Source organism: Trichechus manatus, unplaced genomic scaffold (assembly GCF_000243295.1).
Source record: "Trichechus manatus latirostris isolate Lorelei unplaced genomic scaffold, TriManLat1.0 scaffold00105, whole genome shotgun sequence".
NCBI lineage: Eukaryota > Metazoa > Chordata > Mammalia > Sirenia > Trichechidae > Trichechus > Trichechus manatus.
Window position 1 is genome coordinate 8,970,517 of NW_004444041.1, and position 18,168 is coordinate 8,988,684.

The 18,168-nt window shown below is 38.2% G+C and overlaps 1 protein-coding gene across 2 annotated transcripts in view; it reads left to right on the forward strand.

The window, feature by feature from the left end:
• Positions 1-6,142, forward strand: part of CDKL2 (cyclin dependent kinase like 2) — a 59,210-nt gene extending 53,068 nt beyond the window's left edge. Inside the window, exons 11-12 of one of the 2 annotated variants that reach the window (XM_004383140.1) lie at positions 4,541-4,629; positions 5,744-5,786. In XM_004383140.1, coding sequence (XP_004383197.1) covers positions 4,541-4,606 — 66 coding nt within the window. In that variant the 3' untranslated portion in view covers positions 4,607-4,629; positions 5,744-5,786. Of the gene's footprint in view, positions 1-4,540; positions 4,630-5,743 lie in introns of both variants that reach the window. The other variant, XM_004383139.2, reaches the window with a different exon arrangement.
• The last annotated feature ends 12,026 nt before the right edge of the window (positions 6,143-18,168 follow it).

Genomic DNA, 18,168 nt, shown 5'->3' on the forward strand with positions numbered 1-18,168 from the left:
TCCTAGGAATATATCCTAGAGAAATAAGAGCCATCACATGAATAGACATATGCACACCCATGTTCACTGCAGCATTGTTCACAATAGCAAAATGATGGCAACAACCTAGATGCCCATCAACAGAAGAATGGATAAACAAACTATGGTACATACACACAATGGAGTATTATGTAATGATAAAGAGCAATGATTAATCTATGAAGCATCTCATAACATGGATGAAACTGGAGGACATTACGCTGAGTGAAATAAGTCAATCCCAAAAGGACAAATATTGTATGAGACCTCTACTGTAAAAACTCATGAAAAAGTTTACGCACAAAAAATAACAATGTTTGTTGGTTACAAGTGATGGGAGGGGTGAGGGGGAAATACTAAATAGACAAGAGATAAGTGGTAACTTTGGTGAAGGGTAAGACAGTACACAGTACTGGGAAGCAAGTACAACTTGTACAAGGAAAGGTAATGGAAGCTCCACAGACACATCCAAACTTCCTGAGGGGCTGAATTTCTGGGTGGAGGGCTGTGGAGACCATCTAGCTCAATTGGCATAGCACAGTTTATAAAGACAACGCTCTACATTCTACCTTGGTGAGTAGCGTCTGGGGTCTTAAAAGCCTGTGAGCAGTCATCTAAGATGCTCCACTGGTCTCACTCTTTCGGGAGCAAGGGAGAATGAAGAGAACAGGATATAAGGAAAAGATTAGTCTAAAGGACTAATGGACCATGGCTACCAAGGCCTCCACCAGACTGAGATGGTGCCCGGCTACCACCACTGACTGCTCTGACCAGGATCACAACAGGGGGTCCTGGACAGAGCTGAAGAAGTCTATAAAACAAAATTGTAACACACACAAAAAAGACCAGATTTATTGGCCTGACAGATACTGGAGAAACCCTGAGAGTATGGCCCCCGGACACCCTTTTAGCTCAGTGGTGAAGTCACTCCCAGGGTTCGCCGTTCAGCCGGGGATTGGACAGCCCCATAAAACAAAATGAGACTAATGAGGCACAGCAGTCCAGGGACAAAGACTGCTTGACACAGGGCAATATGTGTACTGTTTAATGAGAAACTATTCTGTAAACCTTCATCTAAAGTGTAAATTACAGCACAACTGGAAGAACGTGATTGATGTCACTGAATTGCACATGTAGAAATGTTTGAAATGGTGTATCTTTGGCTCTGTATATTTTCACCAAAAAAGTAAAAAGGTCCTCCAAGGTCAAGAAGGGAGAGTGTTGACACGTTGTTAGGTTGTTAACCAATGTCATAAAACAATATGCGTACTGTGTAATGAGAAACTATTCTGTAAACCTTCACCTAAAGTAAAATAAAAAAAAATTAAAAAAAAATTTCCTATTATTGTGGAATTGTCTATTTCCCTTACACCTGTTAATTTTTGCTTCATGTATTTTAATTCTTTTTGCTTTAGGTATTTTAAATCTCCATTATTAAGTACATGCACACTTAAAATTGTTTTGTCTTCCTGATAAATCGTCCCTTTTATCTTTATGAAATGTCCCTCTTTGTCTCTGGTAGTGCTTTCTTTGTACCTTGAAGTCTGTTTTGTCTTTGATTAAAATAACCACTCCAACCTTCTTGTGCTTATTTATTTGTTGGTATGGTATATCTTTTTACTTTCATTTTCTTTTAACCTATCTTTTTTTTTTTTTTTTTTAATATTTAAAGCCTTTCTTTTGCAGACAGCATATAGGTCAAGTCATACCTTTGTGTCCATCCTGTCAATCTCTGTCTTTTTATTGGAATGTGTGTTTGCTTTCTATTGTTGCTAACACATTACTACAAACTTTAAACAACCTCCGTTTATTATCTCACAGTTTCTGTGGGTCAGAAGCGTGGACTCAGCTAGTTCTCTGTTTAGAGTCTCACAGGCCGAAGGTCAAGGTGTTGACAGGGCTGCATTTCTTTGTGAGGGCTCTAGGGGAGAATCTGTTTCCACGCTCATTCAGGTTGTTGACAGAATTTAATTCCATGTGGTTGTAGGACTGAAGTCCTCATTTCCTTGCTGACTGACAGCCAAGGATTATTCTCAGCTTCCAAAGACCACCCACATTTCTTGGCTCATGGCCCACTTCCTCCATCTTTAAAGCCAGCAACAGTGAGTGAATCCTTCTCACACTTGGAATCTCTCTAACTTCCATTTTGACCTCATCTCTTCTCTGCATTCATGTTCTGCCTCATCTTTCTGACTCGCTCTTCTGATTTTAAGGGATCATGTGACTACATTGGGCCTCCAAGGTTAATTCAGGGTAGTCTCTCTGTTTTAATGTCAGCTGATTAATAACCTTAATTTCAGCTGCAAAGTTCCTTTACAGCAGTACTTAGAGTAGTGTTGATGGAATAATTGGGGATGGGGATTTTGCGGGGATGTCTTTAGAATGCTGTCTACCGTAGAATGTTTAGACCATTAAAATGTAATGTGATGATTGATATCATTGGATATATGCCTATCTTTTTATTATTTGTTTTCTGTTTGTTCCTCTGTTTCCCCTTTCCTGTCTTCTTTTGTATTTGAATATTTTTAGCATTGGCTTTTTGGAGATACCTCTTTGTATTATTTTTTTTAGTGATTGCTCTATGGATTACAATATACATACCTAAATTTCACAGTCTGCTTAGAATTAATATTGTACCATTTAATATTAAATATAGAAAACTTGCGAGCATATTTCCCTTTCCCCCAACCTGACCTTTTTATTAGAGTTATCATATGTACTACATCTACATACACTGAATACCCCACCACATATGTCATACTTTTTGCTTTAAACAGTCCAAAATATTTTAAATAATTTATGAAAAAAACTAGCCCTTTATATTTACCTAGCTATTTATCGTTTCTGTTGTTCTCCCTTCTTTCCTAAAGATTCCAGTTTTCCTCTGGTAGCATTTTCCTTTAGCCTGAAAAACTTCCTTTAGCATTTCTTACACAGCAGGTCTGATGGTGAGAAATTCTCTTACTTTTTCTTCATTTGGGAATGACTTTATTTTGCTTGACTTTGAATTTGTGCTAGCAGTTTGCTTGTCTTCCAGCACTATAAGATGTTGTCCCTCTGTCTTCTGATGTCTATGATTTCTGATGGGAAATTCTCAGGCATTTGAATTGTTATTCCCTGTATGCAATGTTTCATTTTGCCTAGTTGCTTTCAAGATTTAGTCTTTTATCTTTCTGTTTTCATTAGTTTGAATGTAATGTGTTTCAGCATAGTTTTCTTTGAATTTGTCTTTAGAGTTTGTTGAGCTTCTTGAATTGTAATGTATGTCTTTTACCAAACTTGGGAAATTTTTGGTCATTAGTTTTTCAAAATTTTTTCCACTGAAATCTCTTTTTTGTCTCTTTCTGAAAATTCAGTGATACATATATTAGATCTTTTAATATTTTCCTACAGGTTTCTAATGCTCTGTTCACTTTTTGTACACTTTTTTCTCTCTAGTCTTCAGACTGGATAATTTCTTTTGATGTATTTTCAAGCTCTCCGACTCTTTATCATCTCCATTCTGCTGTTAAGCTCATCCAGTGTGTTTTAAAATTTTTTAAATTTCAGATATTGTATATTTTAGTTCTAAAATTTGCATTTTTTTCTAAGTTTCTATTTCTCTGCTAAGAATCCATGTTCCTTCATTCATTTCAAGTATGTTTTTCTTTACTTCATGTAACTTTAAATGGCTGCTTTAAAGTCTTTGTATGATGGTTCTAATGTCTGGGTCATCTTGGTATTAATATCTGTTGATTATCTTTTCCTGTGAGAATTGGTCACACTTTCCTGGATCTTTTTATATCTAGTAATTTTGGATTGTATCCTGGACATTGTGAATGTTTCTTTGTGTAGACTCTGGGTTCTATCATAATCCTCTGGAGAATGTTGATATTTTTGTTTTAACAGGCAATCACCCGAGTTTTGTTCACACTGTGAGTTCTGCCTTACTGTCTGTGACAGGTGGTTCAAATCTCAGTTCTCTAAGCCTTTGCTGTACTGGTTTGGATCTTTCCTAGGCATGCGTAGTTCAGGAATTAGACTAAGACTTGTGGGTTTATAAACAGAATTAGAGGATCCCTTTTGCTTTTTCTCTTTCCTCCAAGATTCCTCTCACACTTTTGGGCCTGCAGGAACTGCTTTTCCTTGTTCTTCTTGCTGGAAGGATGGAGTTTCTTTCAGAGTTTTAGCCTCTTGCACTTCCTCACCACTCTGTGACTAGGGTCTGTCCTTTGGGCAAAGCTGCAGGAGTGAAAAACAAACTAAATGGGAAATGTACCCTTATGTAGACAGAGGGTTTTTGTTTTGTATTAAGTGGGAAAGATAATGAACTATAGTAAGCTACACCGCCATAGCATATCAGAAATATCTTTTAATATATGTATAAACTAATAAGTCAATGAATAATATCCCCTTATTTCATCCTCTTCCATGCAAGTAACTTGAGCTATAAATAGTTAATTCTAAACATCTGATATTTGAACCACCAGAATTGAATTATTTGTGTAGTGAGAACTTATGATGCTCAATTATTAACTTATAGGTATCACGGTCTTCCCTGTCAGATGCTTCGGAGGCTGACTTCCCTCGAGTGGAACACCAGCACTGAGGATTATTTTGATTCTGAACTGGGTAGGTCTGATTTTTCACACTTAAAGCTATATAACCTTTCATGGGAAATATTTTATAGCTTTCTGAAGACCAAATTCTTTAGCTGAGGCCTTCTCTGGTGATTGATTCCATGAGAACTCCTGATAGACAAAGAGTTATGCTACTTAAAAACCAAAAGTAGCATTTGTCTCTGCAATGAAATCTTTTCATAGAGTTTACATCTTTTTCTCTTAAGCTAATCTCCTGCATTTTATTGAATACATTAATGTGAATTTAGATTAACAAACGTTCCAGAAGGATGTGTATTTATTTCCCTTAGCAGTCATTTGCCCTGTGGGCTTGTAAATCAAGATGAAGTAAATGCTTGCTTGGCAATCTTTTTCCCAGTGAAAAGGGATTGGTGCTATACCAAATGATTGCCTTCATTTTAAATATAACTTTTTAGTACTAAAATAATCAGACCTTTTTGAGTGATGATTTGCCAAGTGACCTCAGGCAAGTCATTCAATGTTTAATTTCTCATTAACTCTATGTGAAATATGATGATAATAAAATCCCACATTCTCATAACAGTATTGTAGGAATTAGTCTGTTAACCTCCACAAAGCATTTTGTGTGTCTGTAATATGAAAGGTGAATTTATTATGAAGTGAACAAAGCTCAAGTTTCAGGTTAGACTAACTCCTTACTTCCAAGGCCTCAGGAAAGGCCTCTATAATGCATTCACATGACAGTATGTTTATAAAATTTCCAAAAGTAAAATATTCTTTGGAGTCCTTTACTGTGAGCTATGTGATTAATTCCTACAAATTAACAAATTAACCAATATGTGAGTTAATTCCTACAAACCACATAAACTGCAGGCCCCACAAAGCCTGGATCTGTTTTATCAAAATTAGCATTATTTAAATAAAATAATGATGGTGTGCTATACTCAATAATTTTGATTGGTAATTATCCTAAAGATTATCTTTAAAATCTTGTTTTTTGATAAATATGATCTAAGGTTTTATTAGACTGTATGGTATCAATAATGTTATCAATATATACAATGTGATTAGACAAGTGATATTGAATTCAATTTCTAGAGAAATTTTATGTGAAATATTTGATGGTATATAACCCATGCTTTTAGATGCTGCTCTAGCACTTGAGATGACATCCTCTTGCAACGAGAATGCTGATATTATAGGAGGAGAGATTTGTGGTTTTGATCGCTTCCTTTTGAACTTTCTGTATTTTCTGAGAAAGAAGAAGGAAGGACAAAGACCTCCAAATGTTTTAAAAGAAGACTGAACGAGTACCTCCAACTGTTATCCCATCACCTTTCAAGTCCACTGATGCTGTTTCAGGATATAGCTGATGAAAGAATAGTGATATGGTTCTTGTTATATGAATGTGTATTTACTGTTATTAGATTGTGTATTTAAAGTTGCCCAAGATTAAAAGTGAGTAAAAAGAGAGAAATGTATTATAAAAGGTCATGTTACTAATGCATTGAACTTTGTGTGTTATTTGTATAAATGTGTATATTTATTTAGGAGTGGTTGGTGGGGCAGGTAATAAAAACTAGGATCAGTAAGAGAAAATGTTTTCTTTATCCTAAGTTAACTATAAAAACACACTTTAACATCTTGTTTCTAGGCATTAAGAGAATATGTAACTGCTCTCTGTGGATAGATGTATATCTTCAGTTTCTGTGACTGTTGTTGATATTTGATCAGTGTATTATGGGAATCTGGCCTCTCTGCTGATCTTCTTCTAAGAACTACACTAATGTAAATCTACCAAAGAAATCTTGTATTTCTAATGACCTAGTGCAACTCTGGCAATGATTAGTCCTCTCTATCGTAAGATTCTGGTGCTAATATTCGTTTGTGAAGGAATGTGATTAGAACAATTCTGGAGCAGAGAATTTTGTAGGTATACTTGAGAGTTGAGTACTGTGTTTCTCACTGAAAAAAGAGGTATATATATGTATTATATATACATAAATTAGGAGTACAAAGTGGGATTACCTGTTGATCAGGACTGATTACTCTTCTCTGGGCCAGTTGCTGTTAAGCTACCTAGCTGAAGAAGCTTTTGGGACAGAAGGTCCATTTCTATGGACACCACTCCTGTCTGCTGATATTAGAACCCAGAGATGTTCCTGTATCATGGTTTCCTCAACCACCGGGGTCTTCCCAAAAGCTTTTCAGCAAGGTGCAAAATCACTTACCTACAGCCCACATATCTTTTCTAATGCACTGGTCCACAATTTATTGGGTGGGAGGGTTAAACCAGTTTGGCTCCAGGTTCTTGGTTTCTGGGATCCTAGCTATGCTCTGTATTTATCATTTTAGGGAATGATGGTTAAGGGGACAAGAATTTGTGTGGGTTTTCTGCCTTAACCAATTAACAGAGTCTTGTTTCTTCTAAAAGCCACTGACTAGGACTTAGCTCAAGCATTTAACTCACACTTTTCTCTATTACTCCAGAGTGCTTGCTTAATATTGAAATTCTAACCTTAGACACTTGGGCCTCAAAAGACTAGGACATTCTGGAGGAGGCAATATACGGTTGGTTCCAATGAACAAGTCTATGTTATTGTTGTTGTGTGTCATCAAGTCTATTGTGACTCACAGCAACCCTACAGGACAGAGTAGAACTGCCCCATAGGGCTTCCTAGACAGAAATCTTTATGGGAGCAGATTGCCAGATCTTTTCTTCTGCGGAGCCACTGGGTGGGTTCAAACCACCAACCCTTTGGTTAGCAGCTGAGTGCTTAACCATTGTGCTGTCAGAGATCCTTGTACAAGTCTGTTGTTGTTAGGTGCCATTGAGTCGGTTCTGACTCATAGCGACTCTTGTACAACATAAGGAAACACTGTCTGGTCCTGTGCCATCCTCATAGTCATTGCTGTGTTTGAGCACATTGTTGCAGCCACTGTATCAGTCTGTCTCCTTAAGAGTCTTCCTCTTTTTTGCTGACCCTCTACCAAGCATGATGTCCTTCTCCAGGGACTGATCCCTCCTGATAACATATCCAAAGTATGTGAGACAAATCTCGCCATCCTCGCTACTAAAGAACATTCTGGCTGTACTTCCAAGACAGATTTGCTTATTCTTCTGGCAGTCCATGGTATATTCAATATTCTTTGCCAACACCACAATTCAAATGCATCAATTCTTCTTCTGTCTTCCTTATTCATTGTATATGAGTCTACAGGTGGTTAAATTAAAATTTGGTCTTGATTTTGAAGCTCTATTTTAAACCTCTGACCAGGTTTTTTACTACACTGATATGGCTAACATGCTGAAAAAAATTAGTGTATAGGCATTGATAGACTTCACATTAAAGTATTATTGTTATTGTATTTTACTTTGAAAAATATTGTCAATAGACTCTACAGGATGGAAAGCAGAAACTACTTAAAGCCAAATGGCACTCCTGCTTATTTAAACGTTCTTTTTAGGTAAAGATCAGTTTGATCAGCGTGAAGATATCACCTCAGTGTCTGATGGTCTAGGACCAGTTACCCTCTCATTTCCTACACTTGATTTTGGTGTAATTTGTCTATTAAAATACTTTATGAACTTTAGAATTAAGGAGCTAGAAATTATTTGCCATAAATCCAAGTTGAGACTTGAGGATCATATCTGGTAGTACTACTAGGAAAAGAAGATTTTGCAGATTGGGGCTATAGATACTTAACCGAAATAATCCATGTTTTTTAGTTAAAGGTTATTTAGTCTCTCTTTACAAGTATATGATTTAGTCACATACTAATATGATAGAATATATATATGTATGGATGATGGAAAATGGGCTTGCTGTGTGTATGTATGTTTGTTTTAAAATTAATAAATATATCTTACTGAGCTTCATAGATGGTTTTTATTTGGATTTATTAAATTAAGAGACTTTAAATAATGTATATACCACCGTATAAAAACCAAAAAAAAAAAAAACACACCAAACCTGTTGCTGTGAGGAATAGTATTTATCAAATAAATTTGAAATACTCTGTAAATTTTTCTTTCGAAAACTTTGTATATAGATGTGGCAAGTTAAACCAGTTGCCATGGAGTTGACTCTGACTCATGGTGACCCCATGTGTGTTAGGGTAGAACTGTGCTTCATGAGGTTTTCAATGGCTGATATTTCAGAAGCAGATCACTAGGCCTTTATTCCAAGTTTCCTCTGGGTGGACTTGCACCTACCACTGAGCACCCAGGTGGTGTGTCTTAGTTATCTAGTGCTGCTACAACAGAAATACTAAAAACAGAAATGTATTCTCTCACAGTTTAAGAGGCTAGAAGTCTGAATTCAGGGCCCTAGATCTACGGGAAGGCTTTCTCTCTCTGTCTGTGCTGGGGGAAGGTCCTTGTCTGCTTTCAACGTCTGTGGGCCTGGCATTCCATGGAGGTCTCCATGTGTCTTTGCATCACTCTTCCCCTGGGTCTAGGAGATTCTCAGTGCAGAGATCCTGGGTCCAAAGGATGCACTTTGCTCCCGGCTCTTTGTGGTAGTGAGGTCCTCCCCCTTTCTGCTCACTTCTCTCTCCTTATATCTCTTGTAGGATAAAAAGTGTAACTCAAACAAGGGTGTGACTTGAGTCCTACCCTCTTGTAAGGCTCAATATACATCCCACACTGACTTTGCCTCATTAACATATAGAGGTTAGGATTCACAACACATCACAAAATGGAGGATAATTACATCAGATCACAAAATGAAGGACAGCCACACAATACGGGGAATCATGGCCTAGCTAAGTTGACACATATTTCTGGGAGGACCCAATTCAATCCATGACATGGTGCAAATGGTTAACATGCTCGGCTGCTAACCGAAATGTTGGGGGTTTGCGTCCACCCAGCGGTGCCTCAGAAGAAAGTCCTGGCAATCTACTTCCAAAAAACCAACCATTGAAAACTATTTGACGTACAGTTCTGCTCTGACACATGGGGTCACTGTGAGTCTGAATCAACTCAATAGCAACAGGTGGTTGGTGGTGAGTTAGCTTTTTTTTACAGTTGATGACACAAGCAGCATGGTTATAAAATAACATGTTTTGCAAATGTTACCTGTTAAAAATTGTGACACATCCAGGCTTAGAATCCAGTTCTCCTGATTGAGAATACCTTGCTTGTTAGAGTAGCTAACCTTCCGGTGAAATGGGGACACAGAAGATGTATTCTCTGATGTGGTTGTCACATTACTGGTTCCTTTGTTTTAGCTGTGCCACAATATAAGACTGGATCTGTACTAAACTGTGAGTCAGACTAGACTGAAGAATTTGATTGGCTTGATTCCTAGGCCCTCCTGTATATAATAACCCCCTAACAGGGAATGAGAGATCACCAGGCGCACAGATCTAAGGCTTTAAAGCTAGTCTTAGTAGTTGGACCAAATGGATTTTTCTCTATTGTTTTGTGTTAAGCTTTTTACACTAGAAAAAAGGCCCTCGACACTCTTCCATGTGAATGAAAAATCACTTTCTTACAGTGCTTTCAAAAGAGTCTTATGCTTCAGACATGAAATAACTTGAAAATATAATTAACATACAGCTTATCTATCTCTTAACGTACCCTTCTGAGAAGCACCTTACCACAAATCTTGATGTCATCACTTACAAGTAACCTGTGATTTTAGAACTTTGTGTTTATAGATGTGTTTGGATATCTGATGTGGAATGTACTGTACACCGACAAGTTTAAAACAAATAAAAATAAAAACCCATTCATAAAGTGTCATTTTTTTGGTTCGTTTTCAGTGAAAGTTTCCCCTCAGTGCATAACTTTCTTTATTCATACTCAACTTTGGCAAACAGGGTCATATCCTGTAGAAGGGAGGAAGGTTCCAGTATAATTTTGAAAAATGTATTGTCTGTTAACATGAATTAATATAAGAATGAATAAGGGAAATGAAAACAACATCTGAATTCAGCATGTTTTCTTGTCTCTAGACCAGGGTAGGGTCCCCTGTCAATCAAGAGAACAAGTTTTTTATGTCAGTTTCCCTCCATTCAACGAACCCACTGCCCCCAGACCTGGAAAACTTTCTCCATTAACCTTGCTGCTATAAGGGAATTTTAAACTGTCCCTCCACCCAGTAACAACAGAGTTTCAATTGGTTACTTCCTTCCTCAATCTGTTTTTAGCCATCTTCCTTGGATCATCACTTCTTTCATTATATGTATACCCAGTATACCCAGTGTCACTGCCCAACTAAGTTTTAAGCATCTCCAAAGATTGGGAGCCACATCTTATTTATCTATGTCTATTCCATGCTGTCTAGCATAGTGATTTTTATGTGGCAATAGTAGTAATAAGCCTATGAGGTAGAAATGTCATTCTCATTTTACAAGCAAGGCAACAGGATTAGAAAGTTTAAGGAATTTACTCAGTGTCACTTAATAAATGATAGAACCATGAGTGTTTATTGAAATAAATATATGGTCATGATTACTTAAATCTGGAATCAGTTTTTTTTTTTTAAAATAATATAAACTTTGGGAGCTTAGACTCCTGGAGCTTTATTCTTCCTTATTCACTTACAAAGGATCAGGCGATTTTCCCCCGGTCATCAAACAAAACTTTACTTCACTCCTGTTGTTGTTAGCTGCCATCAAGTCAGCCCCCGACTCATGGCGACTCTGCACAACGGAACAAAACACTGCCCAGTCCTGAGCCATCCCCACGACCAGCAGTGGCTCCAACCATTGGGATCCATAGAATTTTCGCTGGTTGATTTTTTTTCTTTTTTTAAACTTATTTTATTGTACTTTAGATGAAGGTTTACAGAACAAATAGTTTCTCATTAAACAGTCAGTACACATATTGTTTTATGACATTGGTTAACAATCCCACGACAGGTCAACACTCTCCCTTCTCGACCTTGAGGATCTTTTTTTTGGTGAAAATATACATAGCCAAAGTTACAGCATTTTGAAAGTTTCTACATGTACAATTTAGTGACATTGATTACATTCTTCCAGTTGTGCTGCTATTCTCACTATCCTTTTCCAAATTGTTCCATCACCATTATCTTCAACTCACTGCCCCCTAGGCTTCCCATCAAACCTTTCGAGTTGCTGTTGTCAATTTGATCTCACATAGATAATTCTTTTTTCTTTTGTACCTTAGATGAAAGTTTGCAGATCAAATAGCTTCTCATTAAACAGTTAGTACACATATTGCCCTATGACAATGGTTAACAACCGAATGACATGTCAACACTGTCCCTTCTCAAACTTGGGTTCCCTATCACCAGCTTTCCTGTCCCTCCTGCCTTCTAGTCCTTGTCCCTGGACTGCTGTGCCTCATTAGTCCTGTTTTGTTTTATGTGGCTGTCCAGCCCCTGGCTGAAACGAGAACTTCGGGAGGGGCTTCATCACTGAGCTAAAAGGGTGTACGAGGGCCATAGTCTCGTGGTTTCTCCAGTCTGTCAGGCCAGTTAATCTGGTCTTTTTTTTTTGTGAGTTAGGATTCTGTTCTACATCCTTTTCCAGCTCTGTCCAGGACCTTCTAGTGTGATCCCAGTCAGAGCAGTCAGTGGTGGTAGCCGGGCACCATCTAGCTCTACTGGACTCAGTCTGGTGCATTGGTTGATTTTTTAAGTATGTTGCCAGGCCTTTTTTCCTAGCCCATTTTAGTCCAGAAGCTCTGCTGAAACCTGCTCAGCATCACAGCAACACTCAAGCCTCCACTGACAGATGGGTGGCAGCTGCACATGAGGTGCATTGGTCAGGAATCAAACCCAGGTCTCCAGCATGGAAGGTAAGAATTCTGCCACTAAACCGTAAGTGCCTCCACTTCACTTTAGTTGAGCCAGATTTGTATACTGCTCATCCCTGAATCAATCACTGTAGCCATGGAAATGATTGGCTTAGGTCTGTTGAATTCCCTTGCCTGAATTAATAATAGAGGCAAAAGGAAATGGAATTATGCTGATTGACTTAGGCCAATGGCAGCCTAACAACGGAGCCACATGGCTTCTACAAAGGGGAGGTCTAGAATGGACATTGGGGAGGCAATTATAATGCTCACTACAGATGGACATTTAAAATTGGTAAGAAGTATGCTTCATTTTGTATTTTGATTGTTTCTGCAAATTGCCCCTCAAAAATGCTGTACCAGTGTACATCCCCACCAACAGTGTATGAGAAGATCTATTTCCCCTCACCCTCAACACATTATCAATCATTTCCATTTTGACCTATCTGATGATGAAAATAATCTTGTTTTAGCTTAAATGTTCCTGATTACTACTTGGATAGCACATAATTTCATATTTTTTCCCCATTTTAATATATTTATCAGCCATTTGAATTCTTCTGTGAATAAAAGATATTTCTTGTTAGTTGCAGCTGAGTCAGCTCTGACTCATGGTGCCTTTATGTATAACTGAACAAAATGTTGCTTAGTCCTGTGCTATCTTCATGATCACTGGTATGTTTAAATCCATTGTTGCGGCTGTTGTATAGTGCCTTCCAACCTAGGGGTTCATCTTCTAGCACTATATCAGACAGTATTCTGTTGTGCTCCATAAGGTTTTCATTGATTGATTTTCAGGAGTAGGTCACCAGGCCTTTCTTCTTAATCTATCTTAGTCTGGAAGCTCCATTGAAACCTGTTCACCATGGGTGACCCTGTTGCTATTTGAAATACCAGTGGCATAGCTTCTAGCATCACATACAAGCCACCACAATAGGACAAACTAATAGACAAGTGGTGGCAAAGGATAGTAAAGGTCTTAAAAAAAAGAAAGGTAAAGTAGATTTCAGCTTGAGTATGGGGATTTTCCTCTGCAGATGTTTTTCCTACCCCTGAAAATGGTGGCAAATAGCTGGTTGATATATTATAGTTTGGCTCAAAATGTATTGTGAATCAAAAATTATTTTTTATGGGGAAATACAACTCAGCCAGAAGAATGGACAAATTACCCTTGTCTTCTTGAGTTAGGTGGCCAAGTCCCCTTTCTTCTGCTTGGGACTTGGGAGAAAATAAGCCAATGAGAGAGAAATACTTATTCCTCCTAGGTGAGAGGAATGAAGGAGAAGTTGGTGCTGCTTTGTCAGACAGGAATTATTTGGGGGAGAGTTAATGAAAGGTCTGAACACTGGGGTTATTGCAATTGACTTTACATCCATTTTACTAGGATGAGTCCTTTGACTCTGGACAGGCCTGCCCAGTGCTGCCACGCTGTGGTCCAGGAGGTGGCAGTAAAGCCCCACCCAAGGGAAACCATATCCATCCTAAGGCGAAAAATGCTAAAACTTGTGACAAATTTTACCTGAGGGATATTATCTGTTCCTTTTTGTCCATGCAGCCAATAAATGGGCATCTTTTTCCACTTTTAAAAGCCCAGTGTCAAGGAGTACTTAATTCATCTGAACCTAAAGGAGGCAGCAAGGGAGAAGTGTAATAGACTCTCCATCACAGGGTACCACCGGTGGAGCGGCGCTCCCTAGTGGACATTGTTAGTTACACACTCTGGTAGTCCAGCCTTGGGAAGTGGGGGGTTATGAAGCATATTGGGAGCAGAAGTCCAATGCATATGACCTCTTCACAGTCCTGTGATTGTGCCAGGGCTCCCCTGAAGTCGGCAGGTTGCTGGTGACTCCCAGGTCAGCAAGACAGAACCAGTGGCTGGAGGAAGGCTAGGCTAGTGGGAGCATGAGGAGTGGTAAGGAGGGGCGATGGACTTTGCTGAGAATCTCACGTAAGAAAAAAACAAATTTTTTTGAAGAATTATAAGAGTAAATTTGCCCCACAAAGATGAAACGTGGACTGACGGGAAAAGACAGAGCAGTAGGAAGGCTCTGAACATCTTTGGAATTAATCAGAAATATGATTTTCAAGTGTAATTTCTACATAAACAGCAAAATGTAAGTCTATCTTCCAATGAATAGAAATTTGAAAGTTACTCTTCACTGGCACTGGTGTTCTTTACTGATTATGTTTGGAATGCAGCATAGGCAGTGTGCATGGTGCAGCAGTCCTAGACACGTTTCCCATTTTGCTATCAGTCAACTAATAAATGTGTGTTAAGGCAGCGATCAATCTACTGAAATTCTGAATTTGAATAAATGTAGGACATACTGTTGTTTAGGGGAAATAAGTGATCTCTTTTGTATTTCAAATTTAAACCCTTAATATACCTCTCAACATGTTGATCTTTTAAAATATCAAAAAAAAAAAAAAAAAACTGAAAAGGGACTATAGAAAAGGAGAAATATTTTGCCAATATAGAAACAGAAGAATTTTAAAACACATTTTGAACAAAATTTTATTATTATGACTCTATGAAAGCTACCTCTATCCAGAGAGAGTATAGAATATCTAATCCTCTGAGTGAAGGAAAAATGTGAAAGTTATTTCCAAAGAAGTTAAACTATTTCTTATGTGCGGAACATGTAATAAACCTCCTATTTAGAACATAATCCAAAAAGTATATAATCTTTGTTGATACAATGTCAGTTTCTTCTTGCCTGTTGAGCAGATATTTTAAAAGTAACAGTTTGAAGAGACAGCTCAAATAATTAGCCTTCCCAAGTGCCATGTGTATCTTTACCTGACCTTGGAGGAGGGATTTTACAAAGAGGATTAGACTTAGATTAAAACAACAAAAACCACAAAAACAACTGATAGATTCTGCTAATAAAAACCTGAAACATTGCAAAATTAAGTGGGCAATAACGTTGGAGGGTTTTTTATCTCCAGTTGCCATTCTAACCTACCCTCCAACAAACTGCCAAGAGATTGTACCTGCAGTGAAACAGGGAAAGATTCATTTTAAAATTGCTTTAGGGAGACCGAGAGCATGAACCAGTGGCCAGTAAGTAGTTAAACTACAAGAGATTTTATCTAGGAGATTTGTATGTATCCTATCTTTCTTGATAGAAGTTCTTTTTTTCTGGGTGAAGATTTTTAAATCTTAGGATCCTGGTATGTGTGAATAGATTCAGAAGGAAATGGGTTTAAATATCAGTTAGGAGGTTTCAAAATTCATTTATTTAACAAACATTTATCGAGTCTCTACTAAGTGTAGGCAGAATTCTAAGTCCTGGGGATAAAGAAGTGAACAAATAGACAAGAATCTCTACTGCCTTCAAGGAGCTTACTTTCTGGTATAAAAGACAAATAATAAACAAGATAACTAAGAATATACGTAGAATATTTGAATGTTAATCATGCTTCTTGTTGTTGTTAGGTGCAGTCGAGTTGGTTCTGACTCATTGCGACCCTATGTACAACAGAACGAAAACACTGTCCAGCCCTTCACCATCCTCACAGTCGTTGTTATACCTGAGCCCATTGTTGCAGCCACTGTGCCAATCTATCTCATTGAGGGTCTTCCTCTTTTTTACTACCTTCTGCTTTACCAAACATGATGTCCTTCCTTCTCCAGGGACTAATCCCTCCTGATACCATGTCCAGAGTATGTGAGACGTAGTCTCACCATCCTTGCTTCTAAGGAGCATTCTGGCTATATTTCTTCCAAGACAGATTTGTTAGTTCTTGTGGCAGTCCATGGTATATTCAATATTCTTCACTAACACCGTAATTAATCATGCTAGGGATACAAATAAAGCCAGAAAAGGGATAGGAAGTGGGTTTATGCCTGCACATTTAGATAAGATGGCCAGGGAACCGAGAGGTGGCATTTTATGAATATCTTGAAGAAAGTGGACATTCCTGGGTGGCATAAATCGTTTGGCACTCGGCTGCTAACTGAAAGGTTTGTGGTTCAAGGGAACCCAGAGGTGCCTCAAAAGAAAGCCCTGGTGATGTACTTCTGAAAAATCAACCATTGAAAACCCTATGGAGCACAGTTCTACTCTGGCACACACGGGGTCACCATGAGTTGGAATCGACTCAATGGCAACTGGTGATGATGGTGGTGAAGGGAGTGAGGGAGAAAGCCATGTGGCTATCTGGGGAAGAGCATTTCGGACAGAGATAACAGCAAGGGCACAGGCCCTGGCAAGGGAGTGCGCTTGGATGGTTTGAGAAGCAGTGAGGAGGCCAGTGTGTCTGAAGTGGAGTGAGAAAGAGAGTAGTATGAGATGAGGTCAACGGGTGGGGATAAGCATGGGAGGCCAGGTTATGAGGCCACTATAAGGACCTGCACCTCTGTGCCAAGAGGTTTCAGATGAAATTGTTTGTTTGCGAGGTCCCTTCTATATGTCATTGAATTGCTACTGTCTAATTTACACTTACCATAAATTTCTAATGTTGAAATTGTGAAAGATATTTTCTCTTTGAGATGTGTAATGGTTAGTTTTATGTGTCAGCTTGGCTAGGCTATGATTCAGTGCTTTGGCCAAACACTAGTTGTTGTTCCATCATGCCATGTAATGGCCTTCCATAATGTGATCTAATGTAATCAATCCATCAGTTGAAATGGGAGTTTCTTTAGGGTGTGTTCTGCCTCAAGACTGTAAAGAGATATTTTGGCAGAGTTCACACATATGCTCTCTCTCTCTCCTTTGCACTCTTCCCATCATCTGACCTATGGATCTTGGGACACAAGCCTGCAGAAGTTTCCAGCCTGTTGTCGTCAGACCTACAGATTTTGAACTTGCCAGCCCCCACAATTGCATGAGCCAATCCCTTGAAATAAATCTCTCTATATGTATGTCTCACTAGTTCTGTTTCTTTAGAGAACCCTTACTAAGACAGAATTTATGTTAGTTTTTGTGTTTCCCTGACTAGCCAACTGTGTGACATTTAAGGCTGTTTAAAAATTTCTGGTTAAAATTTTCCCTAATTGGCAAAGGCAAATGCTTATTGGCACATACTAAAAAATACGCAACATCTTCTGTTTACTGTTATAAGGTAATATTTTAGTGAAATCTTACTTAATAGAACTTTAGTACTAGTGTTTTATTGACGACATGAAGGCATTCGATTGTGTGGATCATAACAAATTGTGGATAACATTACGACCAACGAGAATTCCAGAACACTTAATTGTACTCATGCAGAACCTGTACATGGATCAATAGGCAGTCATTTGAACAGAACAAGAAGATACTGCATGATTTAAAATTGGAAAAGATGTGCAGCAGGGTTGTATCCTTTCACCTTACTTACCGTATTTTTACACAAATAACTTGCGCCTTCTGCATTTGTTTGCCAACCACTCCCTACCCCTGCGAGGTATTTTCATAAGCGTGTTGTGCTATTTTTTTTTTTTTTAATAAGTTGGCACAGCGGTGCTTGTGAAAATACCTCACAGAGGGAGGGAGCTGTTTGCAAACATATAAGGTGTGCATTATTAAGTAAAAATATGATATTCAATCTGTATGCTAGAAGCTGAACTATATGAAGAAGAAAATGGCATCAGGATTGGAGAAAGACTCATTATACTCATTAACAACCTGCATTATGCAGATGACACAACCTTGCTCTCTGGAATTGAAGATGACTTGAAGCACTTACAGCCTTCAGTATGGACTACACCTTAACATAAAGAAGACAAAAATCCTCTCAAATGGACCAATAAGCAACATCATGATAAACGGAGAAAATATTGAAGTTGTCAAGGATTTCATTTTACTTGGA